Below are 21,776 nucleotides of genomic sequence, written 5' to 3' on the forward strand. Positions count from 1 at the left end.
CAATTGACAAAAAAAAATATACCAATTATACTAATTGGAGTTCCCTACCTTGAGCACTTCCTGAAGTCACTGTCTGCTTTCAGGTCTTTCTTACAAGATACCACTGGAAGAGTATCTTCCTTTAAGCTAGATTTCTCAGCAGAACCCACTGTTACTCCAATGCACAGGATGATGATGTATTTTTTGGTTTTTTGTCTGCAGAAACATGAATCTGGATCCCTTTCCTGTCTGAGAAAGTGCCCTAACTGCCACCAGGCAGTTGTCCCAAAGACCCAAGTGTTAACATGTCTGCTGTACTTATTTCATGGCAAATGATTGCAGGTCATTTAGTGACAAAGGCTCAGGCAGATTAATTGTCTCTAAGTATGGTCCTGCTTCCTTATTCCAACTAACAGCACATGTGACTCTACACTCACAGAACTGCAAGAAAACAGTCTGCACGGCTAATGTGAAGCTCACCTGGCTTCTCTCTGCCCCATTTATGCAGCTATCAAAACATTGCATGTGGCCTAGATACCCACATTCTACCCTTACCATAGAAGTATTTAACTACTCCCCACTTAATAAACATATTGTCATTACTCCCTTTCACCAGGATTGTGGGTTTTTACTGCATCTATCTAATTCATTATCCTGTTGTTGTGTAGAGTTGATCTATCATTCACACCTTCTTAGGGTCCCGTTTGAGCAAACCTTTTGTCTGAGAACAAATCCATTCCCCAGTCAGGGGTATTGGCTTTGGATGTGGCAAAGGGGAGTTGCTATCAAGCCTTCTTTTTAAAGTTTCTCAGTGCCTCATCGAGCACTGAGTACCAATTGTCTGAAAAGGAGTTGTAAGGAAGATACCCAAACTACTCTATTCAAAGGTCCTTGATCACAAAAACTTATTTTTCAGACTGTCCCTTCAGCAGTGATGAAGAGTCACTTCCTGCAGAGGGTCTGTGTCACTGCAGTCACCCAGTCTCCCCTCTCTTATCCCCCCTTCCTCTTCCTAGTACATGTGGTCACTCCAAAACCACTTTGGCCTCAGATATCCTTAGCTCCCTCTATACCCCCAGCTAGAGGCTGGCCAGCCTGTACCTAGGGCCAGTAGAGCACACCCATATGTACAGTGTTTGAGCTCACAGTAAAGACTTTTCCAATTTAGGTCTTGCTGTACCTTCCAGCTACTGATTTTTTGCTTATGAAACAACTATAAAATATCTTTGATATCTGTCAGATCCATTCTAAATCTGTCGCTTGGCTTAAATGTTTGTAGAGCAGATGCCTGAATTCATTGCAGAGGCTGGCATGTGCCTTCTGTCCGTAGGACTGCAGGCTAAAGCAGGTGACTGTGAGGTACATGTATGGTCATGACTGTGTGGCAGAGCTGCAGCTTCCCCTGTGGTGGTCAGAGGAGGCAGAAGTTGCCCCTGCAGTGGTGCTCCCAGCCTGCTCTGCCCGGGCAGTGATGGCTGGACCTTCCTCCTGCTGGTTCCTCTCACTGTGCTGGAGATCAGCAAGGGAATGAGTAGCCCTGATGCCTCCTTTGCTTTTGCTGTCCTAGGTACTTATACTAACCAAGGAAATGACGTTTTACAGTATTATTCTATTTTTGTCCCTGTTTTCCCCCTCTAAGAAAAGCTGTGATAATGAGCAACATTAATGCAGGGATATCATGTAATCAAAAAGATGCAATAGCAACACGCCCCTGCAAAACCAATTGTGTAATGCTGGGCACTGCTACTACAAATTCATCCATCAATGTTGTACTCACTAAGTGTGATAACTGGCATGCAATATTTATTTTTCCAATTGTTTCTTGTAAAAACAAACTCCTAGAATTTGGCCTCTATTTTTATTATAATTTAATAAATATTTTAAAGATTTATTTGTTAGTAATCCAGTTGTTTTGTATTTGGAACAATATAGTCAATCCCATGATTTTTTTATTGCATTTCATTTTAATTAGGACTGCAGAAAAATTCTGCACTTTTAGATCAGCAGTTGACAAAAAATAATTATACCAAATATGTTAATTCTGATGCCTAGGACACATATCCTGTGTTATTATGGGAAATTGAGACACCTCCTCCTTTGCTTAATAAACCAACTGAAAACTGGTTATCAGTCAAAATTGCTTTGTAAGTTTAACTAAAATTAGCTACTCTTTTAAATTGACCAGTACCATGATTTCTAGGATTACTAGCATCATCTAAACTCATAATTTCTAGCATTTTAGCTCTACATCTTCTGTCTCCTTTACTTCAAGTAATTATAATTGTAAGAATATCTCATTGTGGTATTATTTCTCATTTATAAAGAACAGTCCTGCCACATGGGAAGGGCAATTAAAAACATTGTTACGGAGATTTTAGTGCTTATTCTTCAAATCCTAGTCTTCGGAGGTCTTACCATTCACATATAATTGCCTCATAGAATTACTTTTGCATAAGAATAAACATCTATATTAACATGCAAAAGAAGCTTTACATGTAAAATAAAAACATGCTGGCTCTAGAAAGTGAAAACCTGCACATTCATTATCTGCTTTGTCATTGACAGAGGGAGGTGGTAGTCGTGCAGTATTACAATAAAGACATGCAGCATTCACAACAATGACATTATAAAATAGCAATATGCACAGATGTAAAAGCAAAGGTTTTCATGGCAGTGTTATGAGATGAAGCTCTATTTCTTATTAAATACAGATTTTGTCTTTTGAATTGTACACTGCAAAAAGCACATAGAGTTTTGATGGAATAATTATTTCCAGATTATCTGTTTGATTCTGCTTCTTTGTGTTTGCTGTGTGTTCATTTTAAAGCCAGTGTTTTAAATTGCTCCTTACCTTCCAAGAAAGAAACATGGCTTAGAACATGGAGAGCTCTCTCCTCTAAGAACCTCCACTTTAGTACTTCTGCAGTTGGTATTTTTGTTGTGGTTCCTCATATAAAATGTTAGAGGACAGCAGTGGGTTACTTTGTTCCTTTGTTTTTTTAAAGAATGGATTTGATAATTTAATTTTAGGCTTTGACTATTTTTGGCGAGAGTCAGTTGGGCTGGATCAATTGAACCTTGTACCAGCAGCTTCATTCAACAGTTTTCATGGGCACAAATTCTCTGCTGGACATTTTTCTTTTTTCTCTAAATAGCATCATGCATTTTACTCATTTTTAAATAAAATTATGCATAGGTATTGAGTATTTCTAACATTTAAAAATGCACCAACCATTAGTTGTTGTTAGATTTAAAAATAAACCTTAAAAATTTCTCTTCCTCTCATTCATAGTGCTCTTTATTCTTCTGCAGAATTTCAATGATTTTATAAAATTTGATGATGAGACAGATCTTGCCAACAGCAAGTATTTATCGTATAAAAAATGTCCAAAAGCATTTAATTGCTTTAAAATGAAACATGCTTTTTCTCTTCATGAAAAAAAAGTCTTTCTGAAGTATAGATTTCAGCAAACTCACCAGTTTAGTTGGAGTTCCCCTCGAGATCTTAAGGGCTAAGGTTGTGTTACCAGAATGGCCTCTGGCACATGTCAGGTCACCAGAGCACTCAGCGCTGTGAGCTGGGGACTGCCATGTCCTTGGGCAACTCGGTGTCCTTAAACTGGTTCTGACACCAGCCTGGAAAAGCCACTAATGACCTCCATCCATTAAAACCACGTACAGGTTTCTGTTTGTCAGTTTATGTCCTGTCACACTTCCGAAAAGGCCAGTGTTTAACCTGAGAACTCATTTCTGACAGGGCTGATCCACTTTTAGCAGGAGCAATGAACATAACACAGAACACTGCCTGCAGTGGCACGGAGCTGTTTGGAAGGACATATCTTTCCCTTTCATGTGTGGTTTCTAGCTGAGCTGTGCTCTGGGCTGGTGAAATGCAGAAAATGACAACACTCTTGCCAAGCTGATTCTTGCCTAAAATCAGATGCTTCCATGTCCAGCCACCTAGCAGCAAGTAACAGCATCCAGATCTTGAGGAGATTCGTTGCCAGTTGCAGATTTGGTGCACCAACTGCACCAAATCCATGGTGATTTCATAGGAAGGAAAGTCAAAGCCACAATGGACATTTATAAAGCCTGTGATGCAGCATTCCACAGGGAAGAAATGCAGTCCTCCTAATCTCTGCAGGCAAACCACTCAATTCATGCTTGATTTTACTTGGAGTTTGCTGTCTTTAGAATTTATTTTGTGGCTTTATCTTCAGACTGTTCAGACGTTTCTTTACTGCTTGCTATCCCCTATAGGTTGTTTTAATAAACAATATGGACAAAGATTGCATCATCCTTTGACTGCAAGTACAGGGTCAGCTTGAGTGGACTCTCAGCAAAAGTTTTCTAGACTAGTAATCCAAAAATATTTAACTTGATTATATGATCTTTTATGTCTTCCTTTAGAGGAACTTTCTGTTTTGCTAGCAGCTCAGTAGGACACAGATGCCTCCCAATGTCATCCAAATACAGATACTTCTGAATTTTAACATGTTATACCTAGGCATGTTAGCAGAAGTATCACCTGTACATGGGCTCAATTTTTCTTAGTCCTTGGACAGTTATAAAATGCTGGCTTACACCTCATTCTGTTGGCCAGTGTGACCTCACAGGTTTCTCTTTTTCTAAATTACCACCAGAGAATTTTGGGTTGTATTTCATAGCTTGTCCCTTTGTTTTTTCTAGATTTTATCTTAACCAGAGTATCTTCTCAGCTGTTACAAAGTTTTGTATGTTTGTGGAATGATGGCTTTTTTGGCATTCACTGGGAAATCCTCAAAGAGTTCCTAGATCCTTTCATAATTAATTACTTCAATAATCACATTAAGGAATTGCTTTCACTGTATTATTCCTTGTAATAGTTGTGAAATGGGATTCTGGTAAGGGCCCCATTCCTTTCCTGTGGTGCAAATTTCTCTTGCCTGTCAATCACAGCTGACATTCAGAAAATGAATTGGTCATTTGTTCTGGATTGTGACAAAAAATGCTTAGTGGTGGGAATCAGTGTCCTCTGTATACCCTGTCAACAACATCTTTTATATATGATGTGTGTTAGCCTGGGGAAGGGAAAAAGTAATTGTAGTCAAAGGTCAATTGATATTTTAATGTCTGCCCTATTCCAAAGTTTTATCTGTTTCATAAATGTCCAGGAAGTTGCCTACAAGTTTACTAGAGGGTGACATAGTTACTGAAAGTCTCAGAAGTTTTTTTATATTCAGTTGTAAAATAGACTTTGAAGCTTGAAAATACAACTCAATAAGTATAATCACTGATATCTGTATACATTGAACACAGGGCTCTGATCTTTACATTATTTCTTAATCTGGTTAAGATTTAGAACCATGTCATGTCCTTGCTACATTAAATGTCAATGAATGCTCAAGTACTGATTCAGCTGGTTCTTATACCCAATGCCCACTATTAATGAAAGTTCTTCAGCACACTTATCTGTGTAAGGGACCGTTTTTTAGAAATTTCTGATTTTAGATATTTTGAATAAAACTTAAGCTGATGTTTTCAGAGATGCTTGGGGCAAAACCACATAACTCTAGGGAACAAATTGAAGATGATTTCATGTCTTAAGTCCTCTCATCAACTTCATGTGTAATTGTTATCCTGGGTAATTAAATTTTTATAGCATTGATTGTACAATTTTGAAATTATGTAGAAGAATATAAAAAATATGTAGCAAAACCTCCTTTTCCCAGTTGTGTAGGTAATAGTTTATTTTGAGCACAATGGAACATCATTTTTTTTTTTTTTTGACAGAATTCCAAATATTCACAACAGCTACATTTACAGTAACTTTTAAAAGGCCTTACTTCAGTTGCAATAATCATCACTGGACTTCAAACCTCCGTCATCATCTAAAGTCTTTTCAGGATATCAAGGAATGGTAACATATTTCTCATAGTCAGTGTTTTAGCTTGTCCAGCTTAACTGGAATCCTGATGGTAAAGTCGCATATTCAGCATGGAATTTTATATAGACTTGATGAGATGTAGCAGTAAACGGAGCAATGTTTGTGTCCTAAAATGGAAGATAAGAAAATTAAAAGCTTTATAGTACAGCAAGATCCTTTGGAAGAGACAGTCAGAGAGTTAAAACTGAGACACAAATTGGATCATAGATTGACAGTGATCTCAGGTCTCTTCTAGTAACTATTGCTACATTTTTCCCTTAGGATATTGCAAATATTTAAAATGCCAATAGAAGTACGGAGCAAACATGTTTGATGTCTCCCACTAGATGTCACTGTACGGTCTGAATTGAAAGGCTTCTAAGGCACCACACACGCTTTATGCCTTCGCTTCCATTCATCTGTGTGGCATTTATGCCAGAATTAGGGAAATGGTCTTGTAGATGAAACAGTAAAACTCCTTTTAACATTTCTGGGGTCACAGAGGGAAGGCAATACGTACCGTCCCGCAGTAGGGCCCAGCGGGGGGATGGCTAGCATCTGGCCCGTTGTAGAGCATCAGGTAGTTGCTGCTGCAATCCCCTGGGTCATCGATGCTGATGAAATCAAAGTTCACTGTGACAATTCGTCCCTGGGGCACGGTAATGGCCCACTCGCAGTCAGTGTTGTTGTGGTAAGTCGCTGGGTAGCTGGGACTGGCAAATGAGCCAGTGGTGCCGTACAATGTTCCGCCGCATCCTGGAAGCAGATACTGTTAATTGGCCTAGAAGGCTTAGTTTCACAAGATAATACACCATGTAGTACATTAGTATGGTATCAGTAGTAGCGCTGCAAACCAGAGAGACTGTGAGCTGGGACAACTAATGTGGCTAAGAACACTAATAGGAGATAAAACTGAGGCTCTAGCTTCAGCTGCCTAAGAATATGCCATAGGCATTAGACCATCACTAAATATTAAAAGACAGCAAACCCACCCACCCCCCCCCCCACCCCCCACCTCCAAATTCTTTGAAACAGGAACTGAAGTTTTAAGTCTGTGCCTTAGTCAGTTCAGTTCCCAGCTACTCTACTGGAGATTAATTTGCTGTGACTGTTCTTTGGCATAAAAAATAGTAAATCCTCATGGGATAGAAAAATACAGAGAACAACTCAGAGAAATTAGGCATATTAAGTAAATCAAAGTCCATTTATACCAAAATTCAATCTTCAGCAGTGGGCAGAAGCAGATGATCTAGGAAAAATGCAACTTTATAGAATAAGAATGTGCAGGTCATGCCCCAGATTACCCTCACAGTCTCCAAGAATTTTCAGTTTACAATTTCCAGAGATACCACCTTTCTATTTAATAATGTTTATCAGATGGACTTGTGTGGTTAGCCCTTGAATCCATGTAAATTTGTAGCATGCTGGGGGAAGGAGCTCCACAGTTTAACTGCATACTGTGTCAAGAACTGGCTTGTCTAGTTTGTTCTGAACCTACGAGCTCCTAGCTTTACATGATGGCTGCTAGTTCTTCTATGGGAAACGTCAATGAACAGTTGATCACTATTTATCATCCAATATCACTCAGATTTATAGACTTCAGTAGTTTCTTAACAAGATTAAAAAGTCTCAGCATACCTCATACAGAAGCCACTTTTAATGTTGAGCCCTTTGTTAATCCTGATGTTTTATCAGAAGAAGAAACCAGAACTGTGCTCATCATTCAATTTGTGTGTGAACTATGGATTTATACAGTGGCTCTCTATTTCTTCTCTCTTCCTTTCCCAACAATTTCTATCATTATGCGAGTCTATTTAACTCTAAGTGAACTTTTGTTTTCATTAAACTATTTTACCCCTAAGATCTTGTTGACTACTAGAAGTCAACTCAGTGCCTGTATTTTTGTAAATAAAGTTAGGATTGTAATTTTTTTTGGATCACATTCTTTATTGACACTTTCCTACACTGAGCTTTCTCTGCCTTTCCATCACTGGGCCACTCAGTACTGTATGGCTATTCTGCAGTACTTCTCTTCTGGTCACGAACTTTCCTACCTCTAGTAACTCAGTGTCATGAAGAAACTATTACCCAGCTGTTTACTGCCACTTCATAAGCCATTTATGAATATGTCCATTATATAGTCACTACACAGCATTATAGGTAGTTTATTTTGTTGGGGCAACTTCCTGTCCTCTTCAGGCTTAGCTGTGCCTAGCTCCTCAGGCATATCACAACTGGAGTACTGGAACCAGCTGAGTCACCACCAGCACCACCACTCTGTGGATCCCAAGGTAGATGTTCCTGATATTTTCTAGCCTCTCACTGAAAGAAGGAGATCTTCATCTTAAGTGGACATCATCTGAGGTTTCTAAAGCCAACATTGGGAGAGGGAATTGCTTCCACCTTGTAAAATGAATCTTGCCCCAGTGGTCTTGAGGAGCAACCACCTCTCTCTGGTGACTGAATAGGGTGGACTGTGGGTGCTAGGGAAGGTCTAAAGTGGTGATGAGGAAGGATCCAAAAAGAGCTGAATTCCACATTGCTGTATTTTCCTTCCATGTAGCATTATTTTGTAGCTACAGCCTTACCGCTTGATGATGAAGTCCAAGTAATTTCATATCCATCATGAGCCCCTGAAAAATCGCTCTTGAAATGAAGGTAGACAACATGGTTTTGGGTGAAGATGGGGCTGGGCACAGTGTTTCCACAGAACCTGCCAAGTAGTGGTGATTGCACATCACTCCCATTTCTGACCTTCAGGGAACACAAAAAATACTGTCAGCATTAAATTCCTATGCAGTTATATACACCAGCACAATTATTCATGGATATAAACACAGCACAAACTAAGTAGTAACTTGCATATATACTATAGCTGTCATTTTAATACACCTATTTTTCCTACCACATACTCTAGTGTAGAAGGAAAAAGAGACCGTTAGTTGGTCTGAGTTTTATATGTAATTGCACAGAACAAATATCAAAAACATGCTACTAAATGTTATAGTGTGTATATCTCCTGACTGAAAAAAAATAATTGACTAGTAGCTAAGATGTTCTTATGCAGTTCAAGCCTGTGTTTTGCTTTTCATAAGAAATGTTAATATTCCAGAGGAAAAGATTAATTCATTACCCTTCAGACTGCTCTTTTCCCCAGTCACATTAAGACACAGATCGTATTACATAGCTCAGATTTAATCTGATTTTTTTTCTGCACTCCAATAATGCTGGTGCTTAGATTCATTTCTTGAGACAGTAAAGAGGGTATGAAACTAGAGCTAAATAATGATTCTGCCACAGACATCTGATTTTTGTCATCTGGCCAGTGAACTGGGAAATCTGCAAGAATGAGGATGGTGTAGGCTTTCTATCAACACAAAGTACTTTTGCAGGTGTCTTACAGTTGTCACTAGAGTTTGTTGTTTCTGTTTCATTGGGTTTTTTTGGGTTTTTTAAAATTGCTTTTTTAGGAAAAAAAAATCTTTCTTGGGGAAAATTTCAAGCAGATGGAATCTCCTGATGTAACAAAAACGCTCAGATTTATGGCTTTCTGTTCATGCATAGATGTTAGTATCAAACACAAACTATTCCAGGTGACTCTGTTAACTGGGTCACCTCAACAAGAGCTGGGTAAGGATAAGTTAGCTGATAATGAAACTATTTATTCACTGAGTTTGGACTTACTAGGGTGTATTATTTAACCTTTTACTATAACATCTAAGTACATTTCAGCATAAAACTCTGGCACTAAATTAGTCCCTAATTTAGTCAGTTCAACTCAGACTTGATCCAAACTTGATCTAAATGTACTAATATCCTATTCAGAAGACTTTTTACATAGGCTCACAAAATATGTATACTTGCATGATACCTCTAGGAAATCATGTGAACACTGGATACTGTCTTCCAAACTGAAAGCATGGAAAAATAGAGATATTGTGTGATTTGGAGGAGCTCGAAGAATGATAAAACAATCCACATTATTGGGGTGATGACCAGGCCAGCCAGGGCTCTTCAGGTAGCCAAATGTTTGATTATACTCTCTGCTGCAACCTTGAGACAGAAAACCAGAAACATGTAAGGATTTCAGATCTCTGTATTGCATTTCAGTGTATGAAACAAAGAAAGAGAATAGATTTTTTGGGACATTTTTTCAAGCTTACCTGTAGCTTGATAGGAAAATCTGAGTCCATTGTTAATCATATATTCATCTGACTTGAAAGTCACAATTGCAGTGCGATCGTAAGAATAAAATTCAGGTACTGGAAAAGTTTCAGTGCCACAGAATCTATGGACTGACCCTTGGCTCTGCTGGAATTTAATACATCACAAATTACTTAATATAATTCAGTTATATATGTACTGAACTTAGGGTAAATAAATCTCTCAACACTTCCTATACCAATTATGAAATTGCATTTTAAAGTTCTCCTGGGAATCACTTAATATCTCAACATTTCACATTGAATTATTATTAGAAACAAACAGAATATAAGAGGCATTGTCATGCCAAAATAATAAATTATAAAAGAAGGTTTGGAATATGAGGGACATAAATACTGGGGTTTTCTTCTGGTGTTTTTTTAACACTCTTCCTGGCATGAGTATGCATTCTTATTATGATTCTTGGGTGGGAGGAAGCACAATGAAAACTTGCTGTGGGACAGTATTTTCTGCATATTAAGTTTGGCATCACTGATACTTGCTTCACCTGTGAAAAACTGTGTCCAGGTCTAACTCCATGTAGGCATAGAGTGCTTCTGTGAGGTCTGTGTACAGTTATCACATGTTAATTGGGGCATGGTGAGTAATGCTTTGGATGTGCCCCTCACACAGAATCATTAAGGAATATATTACCAAATAGTAGGCTTCTTCTCTCTTTTCAAAGAGTGAAGGGAGCTGAATGGGAATGGGGAATGGTATCCCCTGTAAATTTCTTACTGTTGGTGAATCCTGGAGCTCTAGGTAGTTCTGAGAGCAGTCCTGGCTGGAATGGAGGTGGAAGACCTCTACCACCACCCTGACTTGCTGTTGCGGAGGGGCATCAATGACCCAAGTGCAGAGAGTAAATGGTGGATATTCATTTGGATAATTAGGAGATGTTGCAGTTAGGGATGAAGAAGTTGCATTATAAATTCCTCCACACAGGCCTGTGTAAAACAGTAACAAATGCATCACAGAGTGAAAGCTAGGTAAAACTATTTTTTGAGCAAAACTCAAATGGAGTTGAGTTTTGAACAGTATACTTTTGTATTTGTCTTTGACTCCACTAGAAGGAAAACAAAAAGCAAAATACATTCTAGCGAGGTCAATATATGTCATAAAACCCAAAGAAATGTTTGTTAATAATCTGTGAACATTTCTGTTTTGCACTCCCAGACTGACAATCTCCTCCCAGCCAGCTAAGACCAAAGAGAATTGTACTGGGGTCAAGCTGCTTTCAGCTTGCCTAAAGATGCTGTGCTGCTGACTGTCTTTGCCGCTTCCTGAGGCCTATGTCTAGAACAAATTTTGAGTTATTATTTAAATATGAATTTCTATAAAGGAGTTATAACAATATATATGTATTCATATATATGTATACTTACGATCTACTGTGGTGTAGGTGGCATTGAAACCCGCCCTTTCCACAGAATTGTCTGTGACAAATTTCACTGTCAAGGAATTATAGGTAGAAAGAAAAGGAGCTGGAACTGTAGATCCACAAAATGTGCCAGCTAAATTGGCATTTTCATTATCTCCATCATAAAGCTGAAAGAAGTAAAATATGTAAACTACTAATAGTTTAGGCACAACAAACAAATAAAGAGAAATAAAATTCTCTGACCCCTCCTTACACTACAATTTCATTTACTTGAAAGTGCAGTGTGTTCTCTTGTGCTTTAACAGGATGTTCTTGATTACCATAATTATTCACTGCCATGTTACCTAATTCTGTTGGACAGGGTAAATCTCATTATGGATCATTCTAGTCCTGTCTCAGCAAATCTATCAAAAAATGATTCCATTTTAATTTGGCACTCTCATTTCTTTATTATATGTAACCTCAAAAGTGCTTTTCAGTAAGAAGATTGATTTTATTAATCAAAATGTAGAATTAATTCCTTGTTTCATTGAGTATCTCAAATGTTTAATAGGATCTATAAAATTCCTTGGTGGAGTTTGTTTAGCACCATTCTGCTATCTGATGTTTTGTATGCTCGTCTCCAAGAAAATAGCTTCTACAGGTGAGCACTGATCACCAAGACTATTGATAAAAAAAATGAAAAATTTTATTAATTCTTGTCCTTTCAAGCAATTGTGTATGATAATGAATCTGCAAGTTTACTCTGAAGTTTTACTTTACATGTGTTTGAGTTTTGTTTTGTTTCTATGCTGTGAAATAAATACTCATTAAATGAGTAGTCTAAGAGCAGAAGTGTGTGTAATGTTAAAACTCTTACTGGTTTCCAGAAAGGCAGAATGACATCTGTACTAGTAATCTAACCCAATGAAAAAAATTAACTATATTAAGAAATTCAATTTCTTCGTAAGATCATTTTCTGTTAATTAAGTTAGCCTCATGGAGAAGATAATGGATTGCATCTCAATGATATTTTCTTGTTAAAATACTCAGCTGTCTTACTTTGACATAATCATATCTGCAAATCTGAGCATATTGTGCTTCAAGCTGAAATGAAGTGAAGGTGAGGTTGATCAGCTTGTTTACAGGTGCAGTTATAATCCATACACAGTCCAGATTTTTCTCATATCTTCTGGTCACATTGGAGACTGGAGGGCTAAAGGTAGAAGCTGAAGCTGACAAGTAACCACCACAGCCATTCTGAGGTCCTGTTGAAGAAGCAGAAGCTTTTTAACAGCAATTCCTGGCATTTGTTTAATCTTTGACTCTTTAATGTTAAGCCAGGAGCTTTTTATCCATGCTACAGTATTTTACTTTCCTGTCTTGCAAGGTCTGAGTGATTAAAAGATTTTCAACACAAAGAGAGACATGAATCACAATTAGATTTCATAGAGTGAATTAAGAAAAGCTCATGTCTTTTGTTGAATATAAAAACACCATTTACTTTGAAAATGTGTCAGAAGAAGTCTTTAAAAGGGAGACAGAGGGCAGCAGTGAAATGGAAAAGCATTGGTCTGAAGGCCTTTGAACGGGATCCTTGCTGGCTGCTGAAAATATTTAGTCAGTAGGGGGCACTGAACTGTTGGCTTTGAAAATGTGATATAAATCAAGTTGCTTATTTTGGCAATACAGCTGCAACCTAGAGGGATTGAATTTGGCAAGCTGACACCGTATTCACAAATCTAGCTAAAAGGGACTTACTTCTGGAAGTGTTTTGCTTGGTGGGAATTTACAGCCCCCCTGAAATGCAGGCTGCTTTTCATTTGGTTCCCACAGCCAGGGGTAAGTCCTTGACTTATTTACTGTGAAAACTTGAACCCAACACAGTCAGTCACACTGAAAGAAATTACCTTTGGGGGAAAGCAGTTATTTATCAGATTGAATTCCAAACAAGCAAAAAACCAGAGATTATCTGACAGGCTTTTTTTTTTTTTTCTTTCTTAATAGTTTGATTTCCAGAGGTTGGACTGGGCTAGTAAATGTGATCATTGATTCATTTATTTCCTTCCTCAGTCTCTGAGGTCTCCTGGCCACTTATTTTACTTTGGAATTTAAATAAAATATTGTTTTAGTCTTGCTTTGGGATCTGAGGAAAGAGTTTTTGTAAACTGCACAGAGCAGAGGAGTAACTGCAAGCCTGTTGTCTTCTGCAGCAAATCCATTTATGAGCATTCAGTAAAAAATAAAGCTACAGCTGTGGCTAAGAAACACAAGCAGAGTTTCAGAATTTGATCTGGGTATGTAAAATATGCCTTTCTGGCACATTCAGTGACTTAACCTTGACACACTGATACATTTCCAGACATATAAAACTGTGCCTTACTTGAGCTACAGTATTACAAAAGACCACGATGGTGAGAAACCAGCATCCAAGCATCAGGATTGCATCAGTAACCCGGGGCTTGCGAGACTATAGTGGTTAAAGCAGAATGACTAAGGCTGAAAGTCATCCTGCTCTATCAACCAAAGCCAGAAAAACCCCACCCTGTAAAGCAGTTTGCTTAAAACCAAGATCCTAATAACATTAGATTTCAGATTTTTCTATAGTTAAAAATGAACACAAGAAACTTATTACAAAGTGAAAAAGCCAGGAGTTAATATAGTCCCATTTTGTGGGCATTTGATGAAGTCAGAGACTTGGAAAAGTGTTAGCATTCATTCCAGTGCCACTGCAGAAGGCGAGAACAACAGCAGGGGAAATGTGAGCAATAAATCACATTCTCACAAATAGTCTAGGAAAGAGGAAAATGTCAGACAGGAGGGTGCCTGGGCCCTAAGAGGGCAGTTTCCCTATCTTTTTCTCTGTGTTCATCCTTCTGCATGATCTATTCCCCTGAAACAATTTATTGAGGCTATCAACTGCAAGCATTTAAACATAACATTAAGCATATAAACACCAGTCAAAGATCATAGTCTGACCATCCAGCCCTGCAATATTGAGTCTATTGGTATATGGGTCAAATGCTAACAAAGCTCCCCTTCCCTTTTTCAAGGGCAAAATTGTGGAGATGCCAGTCAGACCATGGCAACATGAGTCAGGGAATTGCCACAGACCCATGTAAAAGAAGGCTCTCAGGGCTGTGGGATCATCCTTTTCTTGAATATTAAATGTTTGGATCTTTTCAGTGGTGAAATTCACTGCTAAATGTGCAGCTATAAAGACAGCTCTAATGACAAAAAATACACGTGGGTAAGCTCTGTGTATACAGCATATGAAAAGGACCTGACAGAGAGAGAAGCAGGCCAAATTCTCCTTATCAGAAAATTAATTCTAGCTAGTATAGTATAGCCAGCAATATCATCTAAGGGGAGATAAATAACTGAAAATGTGATTTATAGTTAATAAACATGAGGTTTCACAATGCCTGGCCTGTTCAGCTGGGATAGAGTCAGATGTTTACAGGACAGTACATTATAAAATGAAGGCTAAACTGGAGGCTGACCAGATATCAAGTAGTCCTACATCAAGCTAAATAAAGAAAAAATCCATCTAACTTGGTGCATTTCAGTGCTGATCAATGTTATGTCTGATTGCAGGCACTAGAAGTTACACAATAGTGAAACTGTGTAGATGAAGGGAACACCCACAAGTAAATGAGGAAGCAACTGTTTAACAGGAGGGAACTAAGAGAAACACTATCTCACTGCATTTTCGCCAGGACACAACACACTGCTTTAATAGTCAGCACCACTTCTGAGCAGAAGGCCAACGAGTAGCCATCCAGCCTGCAGGTGATATTTAATGGAAAGATATTCATCACTGGCTAATATAGCCAGAAACAAATGCAGCTAAAATCCAGGCAAAATCTGTGACTGGGAAGTCTGTTCATTTGTAGAATAGACTCTTAAATATTAAAAGCTAAACTTGTTTAAGACAATGAGAAATGTACCTTATAGAGCAATCTGTATGTCAGCAGATGGACCAACTACAAGGCTGACTGGCTTGTTTCAGTCTTTGCTTTCTTATTTGAAATAACAATCATAAGGTCATCATAAATCAGATGGCAATCTTGTTCTCATAAACAGCTTGCCAGAGAAGCAAATTATCAGAACTAGGGCACACACTGTCATCTCTAATTGCTTTTGGTGGGAAGCATTAGTGAAACTAAAAGGCTCAAGGATCATTCAGAAAAGAAGGAAATGAAGGTTCCCTGTGGCAAATAAAAATCATTACAGCAGAGACCAAGCACATGTTTCTCTGTTAAGAGTTATACCCTCTAGATATGGAATGAAGATGAAGATAAATCTTTGAAGCTTCCTGCCTTTGAAGTACAGCCAGGGGTAAGGTTCATTTATACAGGTATGGGTGCAATGAAAGGGTAACCTACTGAATAGTTTAAAATCTATCAGAATCAACTACACCACTGATGTTTCAAAAGACAACAAAGCAATTTTGCTGGTTTTCCCTTCTTTTACAAATGAGCACCCTAAAAAGCTACTAGAAGGCTGCAAAGTTAAAGAAATTGTCTAGTTCTGCTTGACAGTAATGAAAATCCCCTCCAAGACTTCTGACTCTCTTTGGGTTTCGCCTAGAAGCATCCCTGGGAACTCTTTGACTTCTCTCTGATCTGAACTAAAGATGAGTATAAGCAAAGAGTAATTCAGTTAAGGCTAATTCTTCTTTCTTGATGGGTGTTATTTACAGTGCGTGGGAGTGGCTGGACTTACTGTGGCTCTAACAATTAGCTCATACCTTGTCTGGATCCTGACTTCAAACAGTAAGGCTCAGGACAGGACTGGAGTGAGAAATTGTACTCTTCTCCTTTGACTCATGGCTGATACTGAAGGTTGTGAACCTTCTCAAGCTGGGTTGTTCCCATGTTTGGCAGTCATTGCACCAACATCCTGATTTTGTGTGGCTGCAGGCCCTCTCCACTGAGCCTGCAACATTTCAGGAGACCTCTGAAAGGTTAAGGCCCTTTAGAGTCCTTATCTAGCCTTTATGCAGAAAAGCTTTTTGACTGGTTTGATGGCCTGGCAGTGGTACTAGCAGTGACATTTAGGAATGTAAAGCCCCAGTATTCTGCTTTAGCCAGATTTCACAAATGCAGTCAGATGAAATTTGTATCCTTAAGGTTCTTTGGACTAATACCAAATACAACAGTTCAGACATACTCTGTGCCAAGCCTACAAAACTGTGATCAATGTACTGTCCTATCCATCTCCTTGATGCTTGTCTGGGAGACCAGAGGCTGACATGCTGTTTTTCCTAATTCCAATACTTACTAATACTGAATTAGTGTTTATATTTGGCACCACAGCTACTTAAGCCTTTTCAGATCTCTCTTGCAAATGAGAAATGTCTCCTCACCTCTTTTTTGTATGCACCAGAGGACAGATTTTCAGTGAAGAAGTCACTGACTTCAGTCAAGCTAAGACAATTCATGTCAGCAGTTCACTCACACTTTTGTGAAGTGCCATTAATCTGAATATCCCATCAGCTTTTAACCGTTTAGTCACTACAAAGATATGTAATGACTGTGTCTGAAAATAAATTTTCACCTCAATTTTTCTGATCAGATCAGACATATTTTTCTTATTTTAATGTCTTCTTTTCTTCTTATCTCAAATTTGAGCATACAAGCCCTTTCTATTTATTTTGCTTTAGAGGAAGAAATCCTTCACTGAAGATATTCAAGCACTGTTTGGATGCAGTCCTATGCAATGTGCTACATATTGCTAGGATGACCCTGCTTGAGCAGGGAGGTTGGAGCAGATGACCCACTGTGGTCTCTTCCAACCTCACCCATTCTGTGACCCTGTGATTAATTAACTAACATTTCTGAGAGGCATTTGTAGACTATCCTATAGCTGAACAGTTGTATTGTTTTCAGACACCAAAGAGATGTATTTTAACACTGTGAATGCTTTCTAAATTTAGTGAGATTTCAAGCTGATGGATATTTTTATATTTGAGCCCCAAAATACATTTAGAGACAGTCTGGGAATTGTGATCATATATTCTGATCTTGTCATGGGTGTTCTTATTTTCCTAGACTATAATAAGATCAAGAAAAGATATTATTAGCCACAATTTATTCACTTATTTTAATACATAAAACTAATCATAAGTTGTGCATGGCAGTGTAATGAAATGTGTAATACTAATGGATAATATATTTGGCAAAAATTGTGTGAACTCAAAGCCCAAAGAAATTTCTGCCAGAAGATTTGTGACATTCGGACAATTTACTTCTCAGCTAGACCCTCTTTACGTTCCAAGTTCAGGTTGGATACCTTGAGATACACCCCTGGAAACCAGTCCTAATGGGATGTGAAATCTCTGCAAGTCACTGCTGCATTTCCAAAGGCATGAGAAAATACAACTACATTCACATGCCACAGTCAAGGACACATACTTCTAAAATATTTTTTGGTGCAGAAAGAAAAATTTGTAGGATTCAGCTGTGCTGAATGTTATGTGCTTTCTAGATAACAGGCCATAATTGCTGTTATCAGTGCAGGTGCCTGGTACCACCTACAGCAGGTACCAACATTAATTACATAAATCAGTGCAATGAACTCTTTCTGGTCATATGAGAATTTAAATATGACTCACAAAAGGTCACCTACCCCTGGCCTATGCAACAGAATATCCAAACCAATATTTTACACCTTATATTGCTCATTCAGAATTGTGGGGGCTTTTTCAGCAATTCTGAACAACCCAAAAGATTCTGCAGCAACTGTGCATGCTGATCACTGCTGAAAAAGTGCCCCTAGAAACTGAACATAGAGTAAGCCATAGTTTCAGTTTACAGGACAGAACATGAACTAGAGTGAAATGAGACATTTTTTGTTGCTGTTGATATAATATAATAGCATAAAAATGCTGGGAAAATTCTACTGGATCAATTTTTTAAGAAATAGACTGTAATTTCATTAGGGGCGAGTGTCAACCTGTTAGTGACAGGCTTTTAGTAATCCAATACAAAGCAAATAGAATAAGAGAAGGCAGATACCTCTGTATGATTTATCAGGCAAGTTACAGATAATCTTATCAAGAAGAAAAGCATGTAGATTATAATATATTATATGCAAACTAGATTATTTATGTAAATTATATATTAATGCACTTTTCTGGTATATCAGGGAAGATTAATTTTTCCAGCTATTTTTCTTCTACACTCTACTTTCTTATGATTATTTTTCTCATGTAAAATGATTAATATTCATTCAATAGAAATGATGATTTGTATAAAAAGAATGGAGAGATCCTTGAGGGAAACACTGAGCGAACTGAGGACAATGTAGAGGATGGGGTGTTTCAGGAATTAACATTCCAACTGCCTAATGGTTGCCAAAGGAGACATTTCTCCTGCCCTAGAGCCAGCAACACCAGGCTTCTCATTGTGGCTGCCCTATTCTTCTTGCCAGTCTATAGCCACTGGATTTGCTTCATCTTGTGTTTAAATCATAATCTTTTTGTGACATTAGATTGTTGCTTTATTCTGTGCGGTGCCTTGTGCAATGGAATTGTGGCTCATGAGCTCATAAGCCCCAAAATAATGCAAACAAGGGACCACAATGGTATTAGTCCAGTACACAATGCTAGTCTTTCACAACACATAAACTTGGATTTCTCCTGCATGTTCACAGAAGATAGTGTAAAAAAGGCAGTGGAAAAAACTGGTCACAGCTTGAAGTCAAGCAGAATTTAGGGCAGTAGAGAAAAAGTAGGCAATCTTCCTCCCCTCTTTCACCCCACCTTTTCCACTGTCCCAACTGCTGCAGTTCTACCTCTATTGTGTGAATGAAACTCAAGAGGAGCCTTCTGACTCAACTCACTCATCTAACCATGTGCAACACTTTGCTTCTTGTACATTCACTTGAATTTCTTAGAAAGCCTCAGTGAGCAGGCCTGAATTTCAGACAAACCCTCGATCCTTCTCTGATGGTTTAGAATGTGACACATTTTTCATCACTGAGACAATGGAGCTATGTACATGAGCAGAGAGCTTTCAAGGAGAAATTATTTCCTGTTAAAATCACAGCTATATCTTCCAACAGGGATTTCTGACCCTTTAAAACAACAAAACATCCCAAATATTTATGTCTTCTTAGCTGTTGTATCATATGCCTCAGGGGATCACAAATTCAGGCGAGAGGGTCATCCCATTACTGAACGGGAATAGGCAGAAGCTCCATTTGTCACCGAAGTGCTATTTGTGCTATTACAGCAGGGATGGCAGAGGTGTGTGCAGGCTCTGTCCCTGCCAGCCAGGGTCAGCTAAAAAACTCAGATCTTCCCTTAGAGCTTAAGAGATAATCAGATCTTTAGCCAAGTCACAAGCTCAGTATATGCAGATCTCATTCTTTGGGGAGAGATTTTAGCTTTCCTTCCTTTACAGAGACATCTCATGTAACCAAATGCCTTAAACTGATATTGATTTCTATCTTCTCATCCTTTTATTGATTGTCTAGAGGAGCACATGCTCGCTGTGGAAAAGAGTTATAATTCTCATTTTACAGACTGAAAACAAAGGTAGAAAAAAGGTCAGTGGTAACTAAGGTAAGAGGAGTCTGTCTTTCCACAAATTTAACACTTGAAGCAGCTCTGCCTGAGATGTCCTAGTGATTCCAAAAATGAGTCTGATAAGTGCCCAAACTTAGCAGCAGAAATAGTGAAAAGATAAACCCTCTGAACCACATCACAAGGACCACATGTTCCCTTGCCTCAAACACACCATCTCACAGAATTATGACAAAGAATGCTGCCTGTAAAATGCACACTTTTTATTGCATAGTGTATGGAGCAGCACAGGGTAAGAAAATAGATTTGACAAGAAAGATGACATGTTGCTCAATTGTCAAATTAACACTATTTCATACTTTCTTTTAGTGTTCTTTTTCTATCTAGTGGGGGGACTTTGAATTTCTGTTGGGGGCAGGATCGGTGATGAAAACAAATTGATTTAATAAAATCAGGGAAGGTTTTCTGCAGAAATTTCAGGGTTTAGCTCTTTGACTGCCTGGGTAATCCTAGAATTAGGCAGTATTTCTAAAAGAGCCTGATCAGGAAAGAAATTGGAAGAGCTTGTGGGGAAAGGAAATAGTTTAGTTTACTACAAACAGAAACAACATACTGTTTCTGTTTATTTCTCTCCAATACATACTCAGGGTCACTCACAACATGAAACAGAGAGCAATAATTACGTTATCCAGTTGTGTTTCCCTGGGGCAACTAGAGAATAATGTGCTCATTGTCATCCAACAAAGAATGAGGCTTCTTGTTTCTCTATAGATACTATCTTCCTTATTCAATAGATTTATCATTATGAATTGTCATCTGATTGCATTTGTACTCTTACAAAACCACATGGCCTTTATCTTTTAACAGACATGAGGGAGCTTCTCTAAAGCACCATGTAGAATAACAGGCTTTTAGATCTTCACGGTTTTAGTCTCTTTTTTTTGAAGCATAATCTCAGACCTCATAGTACAAAGATGTGTCACAGATTTTCCTGGCTCTGTTTTTTAGGCAAGCCAAACTGGAAACATTTATAGGATGTGACTCATGTTTTCCTTTTATAATATGCTTTTCTACTTTTTGGCTATTCTGTACTATCATGGGACTGCCAAGATCCTTGCTAATGGCTGTGTGGTTTAGTTCCTGTGGCTTGCTTCCCACAATGAAGAGACAAGACCTACCATTAAGCATCTCACCACCACAGGCTCTTTGTCATACAACCGATATCTCTGCCTGGACATCTTTTATAACTTTTAACTCATAGCTCCAGAGTAACCCATGCAACATCTTAACCTCTTTTTCCTTGAGAGCCTCCAGAAATGTCCCTCCAAAACATCTTAGAGATGTCAAAGTTTATTCATAGAAGGTTTCTCTCCTCCTCACTCTAGGAAATTATCAGGCATGGTAGTGGCTTGAAGAGCTTGGCTTGTGTTCTGTTGTGTGTTTAAGGAGACTATCTGGAAAGCTGCACAAATAAATCTAAAGTCAGTGGCTAAAAAATTGATTAAATGCCAACAGGAAGAGGAAGAGCTTGGGGAGTTCCTGATGATCTCACCCTGGAAATATGAACCTAGGCTGCAGGGCATCTATAGCAACTGATACTTCAGGGTTTAAAGACAGCAAGCAACATGTGAAGCAACATTAAGTTACCTGGAGTACCACTCACAAGGTCTTAAGCATTCCTGTAGCAATTACTTTGAGTGAAGCAAAGGAAGAGTTAATAATAGTAATAACTATGAGATGCTGTGGGAATATTTTTCTTGGCAAAGCCTGTAGAACCAGTTATTTTCCTTATCTGT

The 21,776-nt window shown here is 38.3% G+C and overlaps 1 protein-coding gene across 2 annotated transcripts in view; it reads right to left on the minus strand.

Moving 5' to 3' along the window:
* Window positions 1–5,681: 5,681 nt before the first annotated feature.
* The window catches only part of CUBN (cubilin), a 142,717-nt gene continuing 126,622 nt past the window's right edge, over window positions 5,682–21,776 (minus strand). The window contains exons 60-67 of one of the 2 annotated variants that reach the window (XM_088057402.1): window positions 12,510–12,715; window positions 11,473–11,635; window positions 10,826–11,034; window positions 10,048–10,192; window positions 9,756–9,937; window positions 8,473–8,638; window positions 6,405–6,640; window positions 5,682–6,012 (exon numbers count right to left, since the gene is read on the minus strand). In XM_088057402.1, coding sequence (XP_087913528.1) covers window positions 5,905–6,012; window positions 6,405–6,640; window positions 8,473–8,638; window positions 9,756–9,937; window positions 10,048–10,192; window positions 10,826–11,034; window positions 11,473–11,635; window positions 12,510–12,715 — 1,415 coding nt within the window. In that variant the 3' untranslated portion in view covers window positions 5,682–5,904. Of the gene's footprint in view, window positions 6,013–6,404; window positions 6,641–8,472; window positions 8,639–9,755; window positions 9,938–10,047; window positions 10,196–10,825; window positions 11,035–11,472; window positions 11,636–12,509; window positions 12,716–21,776 lie in introns of both variants that reach the window. The other variant, XM_005518766.3, reaches the window with a different exon arrangement.

The sequence above is a fragment of the Pseudopodoces humilis genome, chromosome 1, assembly GCF_049639895.1.
Source record: "Pseudopodoces humilis isolate 2021_Gansu_Grassland_sample_001 chromosome 1, ASM4963989v1, whole genome shotgun sequence".
Lineage (NCBI taxonomy): Eukaryota > Metazoa > Chordata > Aves > Passeriformes > Paridae > Pseudopodoces > Pseudopodoces humilis.